Source organism: Salminus brasiliensis, chromosome 14, assembly GCF_030463535.1.
Source record: "Salminus brasiliensis chromosome 14, fSalBra1.hap2, whole genome shotgun sequence".
Taxonomy (NCBI): Eukaryota; Metazoa; Chordata; class Actinopteri; order Characiformes; family Bryconidae; genus Salminus; species Salminus brasiliensis.
Window position 1 is genome coordinate 7,475,798 of NC_132891.1, and position 20,997 is coordinate 7,496,794.

General features: G+C 43.2%; 1 protein-coding gene across 1 annotated transcript; it reads left to right on the forward strand.

Annotated features, from left to right (window-relative positions):
- The first annotated feature begins 10,027 nt into the window (after positions 1–10,027).
- On the forward strand, positions 10,028–18,035 carry dhh (desert hedgehog signaling molecule). The gene is made up of 3 exons (XM_072696790.1): positions 10,028–10,333; positions 16,565–16,826; positions 16,922–18,035. Exons 1-3 carry the CDS (start codon positions 10,028–10,030, stop codon positions 17,746–17,748), a joined length of 1,395 nt encoding a protein of 464 aa, XP_072552891.1. The 3' UTR covers positions 17,749–18,035.
- Positions 18,036–20,997: the final 2,962 nt, after the last annotated feature.

Here is a 20,997-nt window from a genome sequence, read left to right on the forward strand (position 1 = left end):
AGGGATGCTGCTGCTAACCCAGCCTCCGCTTTCCCCCACACGGATGCCCCAGCCAGATAACACCCCTACATCATCAGCTCAGCTCTAGCCACTCTCTCCTTCACCCCTGCCTCTCCGTCCTCTGTCTGTTTTCCTTGTCTTGTGTTCATTTCCTTTTCTTTCTTTTCAGTCTCTCTGAACAGAAAGAGAAGTTCTGGAGCCCTTGATTGGTGTTTCTTGTTTTCCTTTGTTGGATCTGTTAATTGAGGTTAGTTTTGATTTTTGCAGTTGTTTTCCTGCTAGATTTCCTCTGTACAGATTTAGGTTCCAGCACAACGCCCCAGGAAGAAGACATGACTGAGTTAAAATCTTGGCGTGCCATAGATTCACTTGTTGTGGCTGATTAAATGATTATACTGGTTACTGTTTAAATATTAACTTTAATTTTAAATCTTCTGTTTTTATTATCAGCTGTTAAAAGGTTCGTGTTCAACTTTTTTCTCCCTTGCAGCTTCTTCGTCACATGATCTGTGGTCTGAATGGACATTACATTTTAAAGCATAATGTTTAGCTCAGCAAAAGGCATACAAGCTATGAAAAAGTGCAGAAATTAGGATGCATTTATTAAGTATTAAGAGTTCTTTGATTTATAAATACTAAGTAAGACAGTCTGCTTGTGAAAAATAAATAAATAAATAAAATTCAGATGCACTTTAATGGGCTGGTTCATGCCATTAGGATAGCTTTGCGCTGTATTGGGAGAATAATGTACTCTCAGAGTGATGTGTGGTTAGTTCTCTGGCCTAGCAACCAGTTTCGCCGTTCTACCCTTTTTCCGTCTCTGGTTGTTCTAGTGTTAGCTTTTAGCCATTGTAGTTGCTCCCCTGGCTGCAACCAAAAAAGCACTGCAGTGGCTTCCCTGCACAAATGCCCACAGCAGAGCTGCCCTGCAGTTGGTCCTTCTCCCCTCTGTAGTATTGATGTCCTTTAGGAATCTTCCTGGTGTGGTTAGCTAGACAAAATGATTGTAGCTAGGTGGCTTCGTTATTTTGTTGCACGTTTGTATGGTTAACTCTAGTCTGAGATCCACTATGTCCACTTTTCTAGGAAGCAGGTGTTAAACAGAAAACCTGGTTGGCTAGTGTTAGCTTTTAGTCGAGCACGGATGCCTTCTTACTTTCCCTGGCTTTAGCTTCCTCGCTCGCCAAGGTTGTTTTAGCATTCGGACACAAACATGAAAAAGCTGCAGTCGTGAGACTTGGTTCACATCGCTACTCTCTTATTAAACAATTTATAAGACGAGATAATCCTTTAATAGTCCCACAGTGGAGAAATTCACAATCTATGCAAAAAAAAAAAAAAAGCATGATTTATTTCATATTATTCATGTCTTTAATTTCATTGATACATAATTCTCTATCCTCTATGCTCCTTAAATTCTAGGGTTAGGTTTACCTGTGTGTATGAAATGTACACATTAATTAACTTGCCCCACTCTGGCCATCACCACCACTATGACCAATTCAGTTTCTCTGTATTACACAATAATTCACATCAAACCACCATGAATGACCTTGTTTACATCTTAATAATAATAAAATATGCAAAGAATTTGGACAAATCTGTACATCTGCCATTTAACATGCACTTCCTTTTATCACCAGACTGTCACACAGGAGACAGAATTGCTTGTCTCAAAGTCATTGTATTTCTCTTCCTGTACATGTTGTAAAGGGTGGACACACACACACACGTCTCTCCCCTTTTGAGCAGCAGAGACCGTTTAACTAGTGGGAATTATTTTAGCATATCAGACACAATGCGGGAGACAGCCAGCTTTCATGGGATGCGATAGGGTATCTTTATTGTCAAAACACAAGAATGAAGGGGGGGAAAAGGCTCAGATTAGCTTTCCTGACACTTGGCTGTTTGAAGTGTGAGCCAAAGTGCATTAGGAGCTGTTATTCCAGCGGGCAAATAGAAAACTGGTGTCAGGAAAAGGCGAGACTTCTCGCTAATCAACTGATAATGGGACACTCTGCCCGCCTGCCGCTGCGTACCTACGCCCTGGTTGCACACTCATGGCACACTCACTTCACACTCAGTTTAAGACACTCCTCAAGTGTCTAATCTCTCTTACTAAAGTCAGTCCTGTGGATCGTATGCTCTTTACATCAATACACACCTGATGTGATACATGTGAAACATAAGTTAGGGGATATGCACCACTCTGACAGGAATCTAACTGTGATGGCTAGACGACTGGGTCAGAACATCTCCAGAATATCAGGCAGGTTTTTCTGGTATGCAGTGGTCAGTACCTATGGTCCAAGAAAAGACCACCAGTGAACCGATGACAGGGTGATGTGTGCCCAAGGGTCACTGCTGCCATCCATGGAGGCCCCACCTCACAACATTTAGGACTTCAAAGACCTCCTACTAACATTTTGGTGCCAGATACCACAGGGTCTGGCTTCAGAGGTCTGGTGGAGTTCGAAGTGTCAGATCTGCTGTGGCACAATATTAGGCAGGTGCTGTGAGGCTAATGCAAGGTCTTCTTCTTTCACCCAGCTGTTCTTTTAGGAGATGTGAGGGGCATTGTTTCCGGGTGGCAAAGTTTTATTCAATCATTTACAACCTTTTTCTTTTATGGCAGGCCTGTAAATAATATGATGATGCTGTGATCTGGAGTGCTGCTAGGCTAGAGTTAGCTTTTAGCATAGCACAGATACACACTTCCTGCAAAAGCACAGGAATTGTGTGAGTTTTGTCTGTGCTTTCGCTTCCTTGCACACCGCTTTCAACTAACCCTTCGTCAACGGGGTACCAGTCAAAGCTGCTGTCACAAGGTCAAGCACAGTCTGCACTCTCCAGTGTTCCTGATGCTCATCATCACAATAAATGTGCTGCTTTCAAAAGTAAAAAATGCACCATATTTTCATGACATGCTTGTTACTGCACCACTCTGTTGGACTAGGGCATAAATGCTTGCGTATGTAAATTGTGAGGGAGTAAATATAACAAATCAAGACTGTTATGCAACAGTTTGGAGGTTTGACAGCCCTCTTTTACTTCTGTGGGACGTGCATTTTCTCCTCGTTCAACTACGCAAAGATGACCAGTTTCCATTCCATTAAATTTGATTGGGAAAATGTCACCCATGTTTTCTGTCTCTCTTAGGTCTTTCAAGAAGTCGAAATCTCGAAGCACATTGCATCACTGCAAAAAATAAAAACCCTGAAAAAACCAGTGTATTGTTTGGAAAGAAAACAATTGCTCTTAGATATGTGGTGAATGTGATAGCAGGTATGAGGTATATTTTCTTCTTGCGACCTCTGACCTGCTTGCTTCATGGCCAGGAAGTTCCACCCTGGTTAGCTATTGTCCGGTGCCTTGTAGCATCCCGGCTGTCACTGACTATGGTAAATCTAAATCTCGTGTTGAAAAGCAGCTCTATATAGTAGACGCATGACGTGAGGGCTAAAATGGGCAGTGATTGCAGTACAACATTTCTCATAGCATATCTAAGTACACCTATGACAGATCGTCCTGTTGGGTGATCCCTTGCTGCGCTGCTGAATGGCAGCGCGTTATTTAAGGTCAAGGGTAGCATCGGTGGTTGGGTGCCAATGCGGTCTGATCTCAGGGCCAGAACTCATGCGCTGTTAGCTGTGGTCAAACTGTTAAAAAGGGACTGGTAGGATGTAAGAGAACTTTTATAGATTACCTCTGCTTTCGTAGTAATGATAGCATAAATAATGAGTAATGAGGCATAAATTATTTGATGCATAAATATTAAGTATGTGACTTTGCTTGGGCCTACAAATGCTCAGATATTGTTTTACAAGCTTGTTTACCACCTTATTACCCTATTTTGATTTTTTTCCTTTTTCGCTCCTTTCTTTCATTGCCTGGTGTTAAGTCACCATGATGGCTTACAGAAGCCGCACAGCATAACCTAGCCTAGCTTAGCAGTGTAACAAAAAAATATAAATTTCTATACATTTCTATATATTTTTATTTACATTACCGCTGAAAAATTCAGCTCAAGACGAATGTGTAGCTGGTTCGGGATGGTCAAGGTTGTTGAAAAGCTGGTCATCCCGAGGAAAACATACCCTATTCTGGTAGACTAGCTGGTTTGGTCATGCAGGTTGACCAGCGTGGTCAAGCTTGGTCATACTGGTTGTCTAACTTGGTCAATCTCATTCAAACACAAAAATACTCCATGCTGGTCATGGGCTAAGCTGATCATCTAATGTAAACAGCTTGACCAGCTTGAGGTTTTCAGCATGGGGAGTCTGAAATAATGATACTGAATAGTGTTGTTGTCCTCTATGCATCCTCTTGGTTAGCTAGCTGTTGCCGGTCAGCATGATTAGCTTTTAGCCTGGCAGCGGCTAATTTCACTGGCTTCCTCTTATTGCTGTCTTCTCTGTGTGGTTTGTGGTTAGCTAGCTAGCTGAAGAGATTGTAGCCAGTTTGTCTAACATTAGCTTTTAGCATTTTAGCCTTTATGGCTCCAGTTTGATAGTCAGCTGATGTAGTACACTTTGTTTACAAGGGAGCAGACGATGGATGTAAAAAGGCCTGTGGTCTAGCAGTAGCTTTTGGCCTACCATGGATACTAGTTTGCTTCCCCAGCTTTTGCTTCGCCGCACGCTGTGTTCGAGCTCCCTTTCTGAGGTCACTGGAGCTGTTCCTTACAGTATAAAACAAACTACAGAATCACAGGTGATAACAACATTAATCAAAAGGGGGTTTCTGTGTTTTTTTTTATTTTTTTTTTTTAACCAGTTTTTTACCCCCCTAGGACAGAGCCCAGGCTGTTGAAGTGGAGTGAACTAGGACTCCCCCACCTTCTGCCCCTTCCTGCACTGATAACGGGGTGAAAGACCCCGGGACGGCCTGCAGGGTGTCAGCTCCTTGACTGCCCTTGCTAACAGCCCTCTCTGTCAGGAAGCAGAGTGTCTATTCAGCTTTTTTCAGTCTAACATACATCCTCTAAACCGCCCCTGTTTCAGGGCATTTACTCGTATTAGTTACCTAAACACAGTCCTATGTTATGACTATGATTTACGCTTTGAGGGTTATCTGCTGGACATCTCATGACAGACGATTGGAACCAAGAGCTTTAAAAATGACTCAGCATCTAATTTTACTGACGCTGACTACAGTGGCATGAGCTTAACACCACTGTACTATTCTGAGCCCAGGTGCAGCGGTGGGCCCACTGTAAGGGGGGGGGGGGTAACTCCAGAGTAACTCGGACAGGAAAAATCTCGTTTTCTGTGCCATGACTGCTCAGGAAATTCAGCCATTCACAGCCACTATATACTCCCATCCTGAAAGAGGGGAGCAAGGCCAGTTTAGAGCCAAGAAGGTGGAGGCCGGGAGATACAGAAATACAAACTATTAACAATTACAATATTTCCATTTCAGACCACGCAGATGTTTGTTTTTGTTGTAACCCCCCCTCCCTTTGATATTCAATAGCAGCTATTTCTCTCTTTCCTCTCTTTAAATAATGGTGGATGCAGTACACTCTTGGACGAAAGGGAGATCCCTTTTCACCCTTTATTTAATGAAGGGTAAGCTTAATGAGCTTAATGTTCTCCTCTCTCTCAAAGATGAAAGCTTTAAGTGCTGTTTATTTTAGGGGGAGCATATTGGTGGTCTACCAGGTCTTGCATCTTTTAATAACTTTCTCCTTACGTATGAAAGTGGTTATGTTATATCTGATCTCTGCAGTAACATCTCCTAAAAAATAAATGAATTATACATAGTTACACTAACAATAGATATTTATGGGATCTTATCCAGAATTACTTGAATTGTGGGAAACACTGGAAGAATGTAGTGTTAGGAGGCATGCCCAAGGACTCTTATTGCTGTACTGTGGTGAGGGAATCAAAGCCTAGTCTGCCACAGGGTTGTTACTCACTACACTACACTATACCAGCTACTACTTACATTACTTTTCACTCTTTTGGTTTGGTTTCATCCCTCAAACTTAACCTCCTGATGACAGGACAGAACTCCAAAAGTGGTCCATGGTTCAACCATTTGTGGGAGACCCTTCAAAGAACCCATTTTAGCACTTAATAGTTTTTAGTTTTTTGCTAGGAGTGTTAAGTGTATTGCACAGTAGTAATAATGGAGAACATAACATAGAGCAGGAATCCAAGTAGGGGGCCTCTGAGTGGCTCAGCAGTCTATTACTCAAAGCTATAAGTCCTAAGCATTACTGCTTTGCCATCAGCAGCCGGAGTCCAAAAGAGCGCAATCGGCTGTGGGTAAATGCGTCTGATAGCTGGTGCAATGTAGCTGGTGACACAGTGCTTTCCTCCAAGCATGTCGGCCGCCCGGCAATGCTGCATCTATGGATCTGCGACAGTTTGAACAGAGGCAGTGCCTGACGTTCCTACCCTTCTAGTATCAGGAGCACTGCTAGTGCTAGGGGGAGCTACAAACGGCGAGATACGGGTATAAAAAGAGCCATTTACTGCCAAACAAATGGCCAAGAACCAACTTTTGGACTCAACATGGATCTATAAATAGTATGAGGCACCTAGGCATATTATATATAAGCATTTATCTCAGAAATAGGAGTGGTTTTGCCTGTAAAACATTGGGTCACATTAGAAGAGATACATGTATGCATATGTACAATAAATACAGTTAAAAGGAACAAAAAATGTTGAATTCATCGTGTGAGATAGTTGGAAGAACAAAGCTTGGTCTTCCATCACCAGCTCACCTGATTTAACATCACTAAGCCTTGACTTACTAAACCAGGTGTTGGATGAGTACTACAAATAACACTATTCTACCACAAGGAGAATTTTGGAGATGTTTTAAATAATTAAAGACATGGGTGGAAAAGCACTAGTTTTTATGTGACTGGTATTTGGGAATATTTTAATATTAGTGTTGTAAGGAGCTTTTTCATTTTAATTTTGAAAGGTGCCTACATCTTTGCACAGTACTGTACAACTATTGCCTTTACCGATGAACCCTTATTCTGTTAAACCTTGGATGTAATCCCACACTTCACGCTTTAGTTTTTTACTCTCATCACTACATTACTGCCATAACTAAAGGTTTTCTAGACCATAAAATAGAACCCTGAGGGACACAAAATACTCTATACCAAAACAAGTGATTCATTATAGTTTCTGATTTTACTAAATTGTGGGTTTAAGGAGTTAAAGAACCCACTTTTTAAAGACACTAGGCTAAAACCATAGTAAAAACATAGATTCAGTTACACACACAGTAATGGCTTCATTTCTATCATCGTCCTCTGATCGTGTTTTAATGTGCGTATGTTTTAACTGCCTCAGGTTACATTGCCCCGGTGTTCTCTTCTACCGCAGTCTGTTTTTCTCTATTCTCTGGTGACTGTGTCCTTACAGTACAGAACAGAAAGCGACAGGCACTGAATGGACAAAAGGTGTGTACTGAGTTTTCCTGAGGACATTCGAGGCCTGCCGTGACCTTTGCCCTGTCCGTCATTTTGTGCCTAAATGAATTATCTCAGTTGTCAAGGTTCTGGATGCACGCTGTAGGTCAGCGGAAATTACTGCGATATTTCGCTGCTCTTTATTTTTCTTCCCGCTCTTCTTCACACTGTGACACCAACTGTGATTTTTTACTGTCCTCTAAATCTCAGCCATTGTTCTGAGGTGGGTAAAAATATACAAGATGTTTTCAAAGTGGGTGGGTGTTCCCCCACATGGAGGTCTTAAGTGCACAGGGGCCACAGGTCTATCAGCGTCTTTTGGGTCAGGGCGAAACAAAGGCAGAGAAATCAGTGCGTTACAGAGACTGCGAAAGGCTGAATGTCCAGAATGCGTCTTCGAAGGTTATAAATGGATGCTTACTTTAAATCTTCACTATACGTAATATGCACTATTACGGGTTTACTACTGCAGTGATGCTCAGTGCTGGACCTAGATGATGGCCTTAGGCAGGCATAACAATTTCTTTAAACAATGAATCTCAGGTTCCCAAGTGGGGTGACTGTCTAAGTGTCAAGATCAAGAGATTGTGAGTTTGGTTCATGGCTATCTGTGTCCCTAGGAGAGCAACACTGTTCTCTCCAAGGCTGTACAGCTGTCCAATGACATTATGTTAGCTTTATGTTTTAGTGGGTTAATAGAACAAGAATCCTTTGTGTTAAGTTGTGTTGATTTACTTTGAATGAATCTATGTTTTAATGAACAAACCTAATTACTACCTTCATTTATTCATTTTCATTTTCTACACAGTGGGTTTCGGAGCCTACACAGACGCTGTGCACAAAGCAGGAATAAACCTGGACAGTCCATAGCAGGGAACCACTCACTCACTCACACCTAGGGACAATGTAGTGAAGCAAGTTTACCTACCCTGTGTGTTTTTTTTTTTTTGGGAGATGGGAGGAAACCAGAGTACTATGAGGAAGACCCATGAGAAGCACACAACAAACCACTGTCCTCACTGAGTCTGGAGGGCCCTCAAGGCCCCTGGAGCTGGGCAGCACACACTGCTTTGTCCACCACTCTCTACATACTGACTTTTTAACCTTAAAATATTATATTAATTATAATTAAAATTAAATTAAATACAGTTGTGGGATTTTTTGTCAACTAAGCCATTGATATACCTAAAAACAAAGGTGCTGATAGTGGTTATTTGATTAATGCCATAGAAGAACCTTGTTGGGCCCATAATGAAGATCTCTTAAAGGTTTAAAGAAGTCAGTGTAAAGGTTCTTATTTTTAAAAGTATGTTGGTTAAGGGGCTCTGAGTGGTGCAGTGGCCACTATGATCTGAGGATTGCTGTTCGAATCCCAGGTCATGCTGCTTGCCATCAGTAGCCGGAGTCGGAGAGAGCACAACTGGCCTTGATGGCTTCCTCCTCATTTCACTCCTAGTGTGATGTTGGTCAGAACAGACGGCTGTTAGCTGTTGTACCAGAGCTGGGGAGCAGGCTGGCTTCACGTGTGTCGAAGGAGAGATGGGCTAGTCGTCACCCTCCTGTTGTGAGGTAATTGGCCTTCCAAATAGAAAATGGGGTAGAAAAATAATTAGTTAGAACACAGCTTGGTCCCTGACTTCTCTGAGCACTCCAGCCACTGGATTTGCTGTCAAATAAACACGAATTGGTGTGAATTAGTGATTGTATGTAATTGTGTTGTTTATTTGTGACATCACAAAACAAACAAACAAACAAACAATTCATTCAAAACAAACTCTTTTATGTAACATGACTTTTGCTCAGCATGTTTCCATGCATCCATTAGGCACTATGCATGGTTTCACTTGTGCTTGTGCATCTGCCAGTCTGACAGTTCTGCTGGGTTTAAAGGTGATCGCTCCTGCTGTTGTTTTTAATACCGTCCTCGCGCCGACCCAGTGCGCTCGAGGCCCGGGCGGGCGCGTGCTCCGCCGGCGCAGGAAGGGCGGGCGTGCGCGTCCGGTCACGCGCGCGCAGTTAAAAGCGCCCGGCGTGGCAGCCGCCAGGAGAGACGGACCCTGAGACCGGCAGAGCGCGCGTGGACAGCGGTGAAGACCGGTATAGGCGGGCTGGGGGCGTCACCGCGGATGATGGGACTGGACACCTGCTGCTGGACGTTTGCCTCTTAATAGTCTCATCCTTTCACCTTGATTTTTTGGAGTCACTTAGGCTACCGTTGGACCTTCTGTGAGCCCTTCCAAGACTTCAAGGTTGCCGCTGCCGTTTCTAAGCTAAATAAGACATGTCAAGACACGTGCGCTGTTGATGACCATCCAGCTGTATTTCACTCCAAAAAGGACACTTCCACCCCATTCTGCTGCGAACAGGCCATTTCTCCACAGTAAAGGTAGACTGACCCGCTCTGAAGCCACGCTGCGCACTTGTTCGGACGCTTCGTCGTAAATAATGACTTTTCGCTCCGGCCGCTGATTTCACTGCTCTTGCGTCGCGATATGCGCGCACACACGCTTCGTCGCCTCGACACGGCCGCGCGCGCCCGGAGCCGCGCTCGTGCCGCGCGCTCCCAGGCGTGCTGAAGGAACGATGCGGTCCCCGCGCGCGGCCCGGCTAAGTCTGCTGGCGGCGTGCGCGTGCACGTGGCTGCTAGCGGCGCAGGGCTGCGGTCCGGGACCGGGCTACGGCGCGCGGCCCCGCGCGCGCAGGCTCACGCCGCTCGCGCTCCGGCAGCACGTGCCCGGCGTATCTGAGACGAACCTGGGCGCGAGCGGGCGCGCGGAAGGCAAGATCGCGCGCCACTCGGAGCGCTTCAACGAGCTCGTGTGCAACTACAACCCAGACATCGACTTCAAGGACGAGGAGAGGACCAAAGCGGACCGCCTTATGACCAAGGTACTGTGGGTAATGGAGTTCAGGTGCTTTTCAGTTGGGGCACATACTGTGAGGATTTGATTGCATTTAGCCACAATAGTATTAGTGAACTGAAGTGGTGCTGGTGTTGGATGGTTAGTTCTGGATCAGAAACACCACTCCAACTGATCCCAAAGGTACTGGCTGGAACTCCATCACTCTACAGAATGCAGTTCCGCTGCACAGCTCAATGCTGGGGGGCTTTATAGCTCATTGGGCATAGAACGCCCCTTTATTGGCAATGCTTTCATCTTAGGTGAGCCCCCAGTTTGTGTTACAAGCTATTATCCATGTGACTAAATGTCCATGGTTCAAGCTAAATGACTCTGTGATAACAATCACAAAAGACCAGGACAAAACAAGATATACTTAATATTCTGTCAGAAACGCTGTTCTCTGGAGATTATTGAAGCCGTGTGCCCAGTTTAACATTAACTCTGTCAGAACACTAAAGTTGATAGGGTCACCTGGATACTTTTAGACATATAGCGTAACTCATGCCCGAGTATTACACCTACAGTAACGAGCAGAAAGCTGTCTGAACAGCTCTAGTCCTGTGGGGCCACCGCATAGTATCACCATTTCCATTTCCAGTATTCAGCTGATGCTCTTATCCAGAGTGACTTACTGTACATTTGAATCATGTTACACAGGTAGAAGAATGTAGTGATAGGAGTCTTACCCATGGTGTAGCATAGTGCACTTGCCCAGCTAGGGAATTGAACCCCATTGTGCCACGGCAAAGGTAGTGTTGTTACCACTAGTCCTTTCCACACCTGTTCCATCGCATTACCTAATTAACATGTTCTTTAGGAGTTGGAGTACTTCAAGCTGTGAAGGACAGTGGGACCCCAGTGGAACTTCCAGTGGAGGTACTGTCTGCAGTGGAAGTTCCAGTGGAGGTACTGTCTGCAGTGGAACTTCCAGTGGAGGTACTGTCTGCAGTGGAACTTCCAGTGGAGGTACTGTCTGCAGTGGAACTTCCAGTGGAGGTACTGTCTGCAGTGGAACTTCCAGTGGAGGTACTGCCTGCAGTGGAACTTCCAGTGGAGGTACTGTCTGCAGTGGAACTTCCAGTGGAGGTACTGTCTGCAGTGGAAGTTCCAGTGGAGGTACTGTCTGCAGTGGAAGTTCCAGTGGAGGTACTATCTGCAGTGGAACTTCCAGTGGAGGTACTGTCTGCAGTGGAAGTTCCAGTGGAGGTACTGTCTGCAGTGGAACGTCCAGTGGAGGTACTGTCTGCAGTGGAACTTCCAGTGGAGGTACTGTCTGCAGTGGAACTTCCAGTGGAGGTACTGCCTGCAGTGGAAGTTCCAGTGGAGGTACTGTCTGCAGTGGAACTTCCAGTGGAGGTACTGTCTGCAGTGGAAGTTCCAGTGGAGGTACTGTCTGCAGTGGAACGTCCAGTGGAGGTACTGTCTGCAGTGGAACTTCCAGTGGAGGTACTGTCTGCAGTGGAACTTCCAGTGGAGGTACTGCCTGCAGTGGAACTTCCAGTGGAGGTACTGTCTGCAGTGGAACTTCCAGTGGAGGTACTGCCTGCAGTGGAACGTTTAGAGAACAGTTCCTTTACTGATAGACGCTGGATGTGCTAAGACTGCAGACAGTACCTCCACTGGAAGTTCCACTGCAGACAGTACCTCCACTGGAAGTTCCACTGCAGACAGTACCTCCACTGGAAGTTCCACTGCAGACAGTACCTCCACTGGAAGTTCCACTGCAGACAGTTCTTAGGAGGGTTAGATTGTGTTCTTCTGAAAAGCACTAAAGCTCCAGTATGAAATACAAAGAACAGGCCCATCAGAATATTACCACAGTAATATATATATATATATTTTTAGCAAAGTCAATAATTATACAGAGAACCATGACCTTAAAAACCCCTCTGACTGTTAAAGGGGTGCTTTGCCTGGATAAATTGTTCTTTAAACAAGTAATGCCTGCTGTAAACCTTTAAATGATACAAAGAACTGAGGGAATGGGAAGAGGCACCAGTAGCCCCAGAATAACCCCTTTTGGTATTATAAAGAGCCATGTTTGTATTACAGATATGTGAGTGTGGAGAAGCTTTGCATCAAGTAATGGTTCTCGATGGTTCAGACCTTTAAAATCTCTTACAAACAAGGTTCATTAGGGAACCAAAAGTGGTTTATTTATGGCATAACTCCAAGAACCATCGTGGTAACAAGCTGAATTACTTAGGTCTGCTAGTGACATTTTAACTGTCCATTATAACTAAAGGTTAAATGCCTAAGCCAGTGTTTCTTTTTGAGGTGCACCTTAACCTTAATTAGGACACAGAAAAGTAAAGTGATGCTCCACAGACTTCACTGGATATTAACTAGATATTTAACTGTTCAGCTTTCACCTGTCCATGGTTTTTGTCTACTTCCCACAAAAGGGCATTAGCAAGTCTGTGCTCAGTGCACAACACTCTTTTAATCTTTAACCAAGGCCTTCAGGTGGAAAGCTAAGAACCTTTAACCTCGCCTGCGTGTTCTTTTTGTTAAAGTAAGTAGCAGATTTGGGAGATAGCCTTGTCGGCACAGCGAGTGCACAGACCACGCAATTCTATACAGGATTAAAAAGAAACATCCATTTTTTTATTTTAATGTCAAAAATACAAGAGTAGCCATTCTACACTTTTAGGAGTAGCCCAGTGGAACAGTTAAGGCTTTGTCGCTTATGTCTGAAACGGGTTACCCAAGTCTTTATTGTGGCTGTGCTGTTAGTGGGAGTTGGAGAAATCTGGAGAAATCTGTGACTCACTCTGGCAACAGCTTCACAATTCCGGGCAATTAGGAAACAAGGTGTTGTGGACACAAAGCAAAGAGACCATCTGATTCATGAAATCGAGGTGGAAAGACTAGCCAAAGTGGCGCATTAATCACAGAATTAGTGGCATGTCTCACATGACATTAACCCCTTAAACAGCCTATGGGCCGCCAAGGGGCCAAAAGTGTTATTAGAAACGTCTCTTACTAAAGAATAGCCCCACCAGTTTATACAGAAGAGGCTGTAGTTACTGAGTAATACAGCTTAGGGTCTAATAAGCCTTTATGCGTTAAGGGGTTCTGGGTGGTATTCGGATCTACTTTGACCAGATTAGGATTTACGTTTGTCTCCAGCATGGCCAGATGAGATAAGATTTTACCATTTCCATTTTTTTACTTTCATTTTTTTGGTTTCTCATCAAAATTGTCACACACATGGGAGCGAGGGAGAGAGTGAGGAAGAGAGAAGCCAAGATCTAACAATTACTCATATTACTCATATTTCCACTTTCCTGTCTAAACCCAAACGAAAAAGAAAACGCATTCTTTTTACACTCGTATTAAATGTGGACGAGCTCTTTCTCTGACATCTCCAAATGTGGTTTGAGTGACCTGATCGTAGTCCGATTACCATCCGATCACAATGCGTCTTGGGGGTGTTTACACATTATGCAGACAAGTGAAATCCGAATGTGATCTGATTACCAAAAATGCTGTTAATGCCAAGTGTTAACAGCCTCTTAGAGACCCAGTGAGTCCCCCTCATAGAAAGAAACGACACTGGAACATTGTTTTACTGTATCCCTGCTACATAACATTGACATAATCATGCCATAAACACGTCATAGTAGCTGATTAATATCAATACACGTATCACAATATTATGTTTTGAAATGTTATGGTATTGATATCGTATAGTATCAATTCTCAAAGACACAGTATTGATTTTTAATACTGTGGCTAATGTTGTGTTGTGTTTAAACCCTGATCGCTAGATAGCAGTGTTTTAAACTATGCCTATTTTCCTATCATTTCATTTAAAAAAGTTGTTATGTATTGCAATAAATTGAATCGAAACCTCTGTATCATTATACTATATACTATATATATCACCAGGTTCTTGCTAATGCTCAGCTCTAGTCATAACACTGTAACAGTGTCATTGTTACTATTACCAATAACTCATGACAGTTCATAACAGATACTGGTAACGGCAGCTGAGTTACTATTGCTGTGTCTTAACTAGGTTGGGTCTCCAATGTCTGTTAATGGTTGAAGCATCATTATAATGCATCCAATAAAGACGCAAAGATGCACTGCTGGTGGTTACTCCACTGCAGAGAGTCCTTTCTGTCTTGTTTAGAAGAGCCTGAAACATTAGCCAGACCTACGACATCATCATCTGAAGTTGTTCTAAGATATGAAACATTGAATCAGTTTGATTACACATGATATGTAACCAGCTGACTCAGAGGTGCCTTTATGGTGCCCAGGCTGAGAGTTGGCGTATGTGTATGTATGCATGTGCCCTCGCCTCGTCTGCCGCTGAAAGCCACCCTTTGTGTACGTTTCGGAGGTCCTGCGGGGTCGCCTGTACAGAATTCCCGCCTCCTGAAGTAATGGCAGCGATGGAAAAGCCTCTATTGTAGTTCTAACAATGAGACGCCTCTGTTAAGCTGCACTGCGAGAAAAATGTTCCCGGGTTTGTTTTTTAGCCCCTCTTGATTTCTCACTTCTTCTGTCACATTCCCAAATGCATGCCCAAACATTCCACCAGTCTGCCCTCTCACTCGGCCTGGGCCCTGCCTTTTTCTTCTCCTCTAGCCTTTTCTCGACCCCCTGCCTCTCTCTCTTGCTCTTTCTCACAGCTTCTCAATGGTCTCAACATATACGCCAACCTAGGACGCTAGATTTCCCACAAAAAGCCACATATACTGCATTATCTGCGGCCCTGAGAAGCAAACCTCAGTCTGTACATCAAGTAGAGTAGATGCCAGCCAGTACAGACACTGTAAAAACTCAACAATTCTAAAGACGTGCATAAAAAGGCTGTGTGAAAATTGGCTTGTGGGAAAATGAAATGACCTTGGATTTACTCTCTTACAGCTGAAATGGCCAAAGAATGTTAGAGATTAGCTACAGTAGCTTTGTTCAGACTGTCAGAGGCATTTTTGGAGGGGGTGGGGTGAAGAGGGCCTTTATCAGAGCTGAATATACAGACGAACATTTGCTGGTGCCAAACAGTGAGACCAAAACATAACACAGCAAAGAGGTGTTTAGTCTTCATTCAATGACAGCATGCCTCTGAATGGAGGAAAAAGGTGAAATCACCCTTCTCCAGAATCAATGCCTTTGGTGGCCTTTTGACTTTTTTAGGTAGGAGTTATAAGTAGGGTGGTCACTATTAGTTATATCAATCTACTGATTATTTTTACAATTGAGTAAATAACAACAATTGTCAATAAAATAGACAACTCAAAAAAACAATTGCTTGTTGCTTGCTTAGAAATACTGTACTTTTGTAGATTTACTGTAGATTTGTCAGGAGCACTTTCACTGTGACTGGAAAGGCCACCCTGAACTCATTGTTAAGTTCATAAAACCGACGCCTTTGAGACGCCTTTTGCTTTGTGACAGATTGCGTTATCATGCTGATGGTGGTCACTAGAAGATGGCTAAATTGTGGGGATGCACATGGTCAGCAACAATACTAAAATAAATATGGTTGATTGCCCTGGACTGTTAAACAAGGTGGGTGGCTCAATGAATTTATGCAGTTGGCCCCAAATTCTGACCTACTTTATGTGCGCCTCAGCAGGCTATGTTTTTTTCTAGTCTTGAACTGTTCAGTGTAGGTAAGCCTGTGCCCACCGCAGCCTCAGCTTTGTGTACTTGGCTGGCAGAAGTGGAGCCAGACGTGGTCCTCTGCTGTTGTAGCCCATCCATCTCACGATTGGACGTGTTGTTGTGCGTTGTGGGATGCTTTTCTGCTCACCACAATTGTACAGACTGGATATCTGTGTTACTGTAGCTTTTATGTCACTTCTAAGCAGTCTGGCCATTCTCCATAGGTTTCTCCTATCAACATGGCGCTTCCGTCCGTAGTACTTCCACTCACTTGATGTTGTGTCTTTATTACAGCATCTGAGTTAAGTATAGAGAATGATGTGCTGCAAATCCCAAGAATTAGTGGGCTTAGAAACACTCAAGCCAGATCTTCTGGCACCAACAACCATGACAAACTCAAAATCACTGACAGTTTTCTCCATTCTGATGGTTGATGTGAACATTAAATGAAGACACTGGCCTGTATCTGCGTGAATATAGGCATGACACAGTATTAGATAATTAGATAATTGCATGAACTGCCTTGTTAAATGGGTTAAACCTGTGCTTTGGGACAAACTGATTCCTTGTGTTGTTCTTCCTCCTTCTTCAGCGCTGTAAGGATTGCCTAAATAAACTGGCTATTGCTGTTATGAACCAATGGCCAGGTGTTAGGCTGCGAGTGACAGAGGCCTGGGATGAGGATGATAATCATCCGTCCGGCTCACTGCACTATGAGGGGCGTGCTGTCGACATCACAACCTCAGACAGGGATATAAAGAAATACGGCCTGCTTGCCCAGCTGGCTGTGGAGGCTGGGTTTGACTGGGTGCACTATGAGTCCAAGTATCATGTGCACTGCTCTGTCAAAGCAGGTAAGTCATTAGAATCACTTGGAATGTGAATATAACTCACACTCAAAAGCCACCAAAGGTCAAAACTGATGTTACTCTGGTTCTTCATGTCTCAGATCACTCAGTCGCAGTGGAGAAAGGCGGCTGCTTCTCAGCATCAGGACTGGTTACTGTGGCCGGGGGGTTGCAAAAGCCCATGTCCTGTCTGCAGCCTGGTGACAGTGTGCTTGCCTTGTCTGAGTCAGGTGAGGTGGTTTTCAGTCGTGTCCTCCTCTTCCTACATCTGGACCCTAGCAGTAGGTCGCCCTTCTTGATACTCAGCACTGAAGACGGGCAGGAACTTGCACTTACTCCCAATCACCTCATCTTTGTGTCTCAAGACCACAAACTGCACCAAGACGAGTATCATGCTCGCTTCGCCAGCCGGGTTAGGAGAGGAGACCGTGTGCTTATTTCTGGAAGGGATGGTGAGGTGCATCCATCCAAAATAGTCTCCATCTCACTGGAGAAAAGAACTGGAGTTTATGCTCCACTGACAGAACACGGCAACCTGTTTGTGGACGGCGTTCTGGCATCCAGCTATGCATCTATAGAGGATCACGGACTCGCTCACTGGGCGTTTAGGCCTGTGCAGTTTCTGGATGGCCTGACTCAGCTGTTTGTGGGGCAGAGTACACAAGCTACAAACAATGAAGGTGGGCCTGAGATTCAGAAATCCTGCCTAGTTTCCTCCAGACGACATACGAATGTGATGCACAGCGGTTCAGGTGATGTTCACAGCCCAGTTGTGAACCAACTAAATAACAGCACGTGTTTAAATGAACATACTTCTATGCCATATTCTGATTGTGTGAACAGCACCAAAGTCCAGGTTTACTGGTATGCAAAGCTACTGCACACTATTGGTCAGATATTTCTGAGTCCTCAGATGTTCTACGAATGAAGACACGGGAAAAGAGATACCAATGACATCTCTGGGCATTACAGGGCATTACAGTTCTAACCACATAAAACCTACTCATGGAAATACGAAATAGCATACAAATGCTATTTCAACTGATAAAGCTTTTCGTCATATGTAATATAGTCCTATTAATTTCTTTTATTGTCTAGATTAGACTTTTTTAATTGTGGTCATGCATACAAGTAAAGTACACTGTATAAGATAGAACACTTATTCAATGATGGCGCATATATTTGTGAGAATGAAATGAAGCATTTTTATACAGAAGAGGAAATATTTCGTAGAATAAAACTATTTATTTTTATACATTTTGGATTTATAATATATAAACCTTTTGATGTTATGATAATTAATCCCCAAGTCTTTTATTACACCTGTTCTCCAGACTGATACGTAACAGACAAATGGTATTTTTGATGATGAATTATAAGCTGATGTTACATTACATCTCTTAGAGCTCTAATGCATTGTTAGAAATCTAACCTGCTTTTGTAATGTTTAGTAGATGTTCAATATTATCATGCAAGAAATGCCCCATGTTTACAGCCTCAGTCAAGAATGGGTGTAACTGGCAGGCCAGTTTTTAGTACTGCAACTACAGCAACTACAACTACGGGGTTTCAAATGGTGACAGCACTTATAAACACTTGATGTCTCTTTTAATTAACACGGTCACACCTGCATTTGGTGTTGTTTTGGCCATTCTTGATTGGGGCTTTAAATAAATCAAGATGATGATGACCCTCAGAGCTTCCACAGTTTGCTTTGGGTTGGAGTAAAACCCTGGACTGTTTTAAGGTCCCTAAAGACCAGCTTTATGCGTAATATAAGGGTTGCAATATAAACCCATTCTAACCTTTAAGAGTATTTTTGTTGGAAAATAAACATGAGATTCTGAAATCAACTGTGGTTTTATTGTGATTGTTGAGTTATAAAACAGGAGGAATGTCTCACGTTCCTCTGCTTTGTGGGTATTTCTTTTATCATTCTTGGTAATCTGCTACATTGCTAGCTTTGAAAAATAAAACAATAAAAAGTCCTTGTGTTTTAAAATGTGTCATAATAATAATAATAATAATAATAATAATAAACAGCAGAATAAATAGGCCTGTAATTTTGAACAAGAGAAAAAAGAGAAACTCTATGACATCTGGCTCTATTTGAATGTATACTGATCCCTGATCAGCCATAACATTAGTACCAGCAGACAGGTGAAGTGGAAAACACTGATTATCTCAAGTGAAGTCAAGAGGCTTTTATTGTCATTCCCTATGAGTATAAGTACACAGTGAAGCGAAATGACATTCCTCCGGGACTATGGTGTAGACGTAAAATTAGACAAATACAATAAATACGATCAATACAACAGACATTAGACAGACAGTAAACAAACAGGACAGTGTTGTGCCAACACAGCACTACTGTATGTGAGGTATGCAATGTGCTATGACAAAGTTATACACAGTCAGCTTATACATGAACACAGCAGTTACTGAGGTCTATCTTCATCCATACTGGCATCTGTCAAAGGGGGGATATGTTACACAGCAAATGAATAGTCAGTTCTTGAAGGTGATGAAAGTGTTAAAAGCAGGGAAAATGGGCACGAATAAGGATCTGAGCCACTTTAACAAGAGCCGCATTGTGATGGCTAGACAACTGGGTCAGAACATCTCCAAAACATCAGGCTGGTCTTTTGTTTTGTTTTTTACCAAAAGTGGTTCAAGAAAGGACATCCAGCAAACCAGCGACAGGGTCATGGGCACCTAAGGCTAATTGGTATGATCCATGGAGACCTCACCTCAAAATTTACTGGACTTAAAGGATCTGCTGTTAGTGTCTCAGTGTGAGAGGTCTTGTGGAGTCCATGCCTTGAATGGTCAGATCTGTTGTGGACCTACTTAATATTAGGCAGGTGGTACTAATGCAATGGTTGATCTGTGTGTGTAGAACCCTTTTAAAAACTGATTCACTGGGGTTACAAGCTTACAGTGTCTCTGATCCCCACAGTGAAAAAGATCCCAACACTGATTTTTGGACGCTGCTGGTACCCCAGTTGAGTGTGGTATTTTACACCCCCCTTGTGGACAAATACAAGATGTACAAAGCATTGGTACATTGTCATACCAGGTCTCTGATTACGAATTCAATGCATTAAAAATCCATTATGGTTATGACTTATTTAAGAGGAAGATCCTATTTTAGAAGCATTGAAATCTGCTGGACATGGCTGAACATCCCACATTAATGTACCCTGTTGTACAGTTCTTTTGTTTACAGTCGTAGGGAGGTTGGGGAGCTTCATAAATGCCAAACAAAAGCCATTACAGTTTGACTTTCATAACATTTTTCAGAATCTGACAAAAGATAATTGGAGGATGGCCTTTAAAGAGCTGCATTTGAAACAACAAGCCCTGCAGTGATAAATGTCAGCTATAAATGACCTTTAAGTGATAAATTAAAGGCCCATATCAGTGAAAACAGTCAGTCTTGTGCACAGCTTGTTTTCTGCAGTTTATCTGTCCCCTTGGGAAAATCTCCACTGTGTAACAACCATGTCAAGATGGGAAATGCAAGCATAATTAGATAAAGATAAAGGAGCTTACAGAACAGAGGAGCGCTTAAAAGCCTGAATTATGCATCAGGCAAAATTGAGAATGGAGGCAAAAAGTCATTAGATTGTAATATCAAATTAATAACTGAGACGTGATGAATGTTGTCTAGAATGCACATTGAAGTGTATTCCATTTTCTAGTATATTTTGACAGCTGTGAAGGTATTCAAGAGGATTATCCTGGTGGTAGAGGAGGCAGATGGGTCCATACCCCCCAAGAGAGGTGATGTTCTGTCATCCATCTGGATCAGGCCAATGGCAGACGGTGGATGGCATAGCCCCTCTCCTCAATTTTCTTTACTTAACCAATCAGGGAACTACAACTCACAGGTCCCAGACTCTACGCTCCTTCCCAAACCTGTCTAGTTCAAAATAATCCTGGCGAAAGCTGTATGGCAGTTTGCTAATCCTGTCAGTGGGGTAGTATGGTCACCTGCTGCAGCCAGAAAGCCCCTCAACGTCAAACAAAGTATAGTAACAATGACCAAAATATGCTCTTTAAAAATCGTCACAAAAGGCTACTTTGTAGAAACGAATAAATCCATAATTTTCAGTTAAGACTAATGCGCATACAGCCATAACATTAGTACCACCTGAGTAGGTGCCCCTTGTGC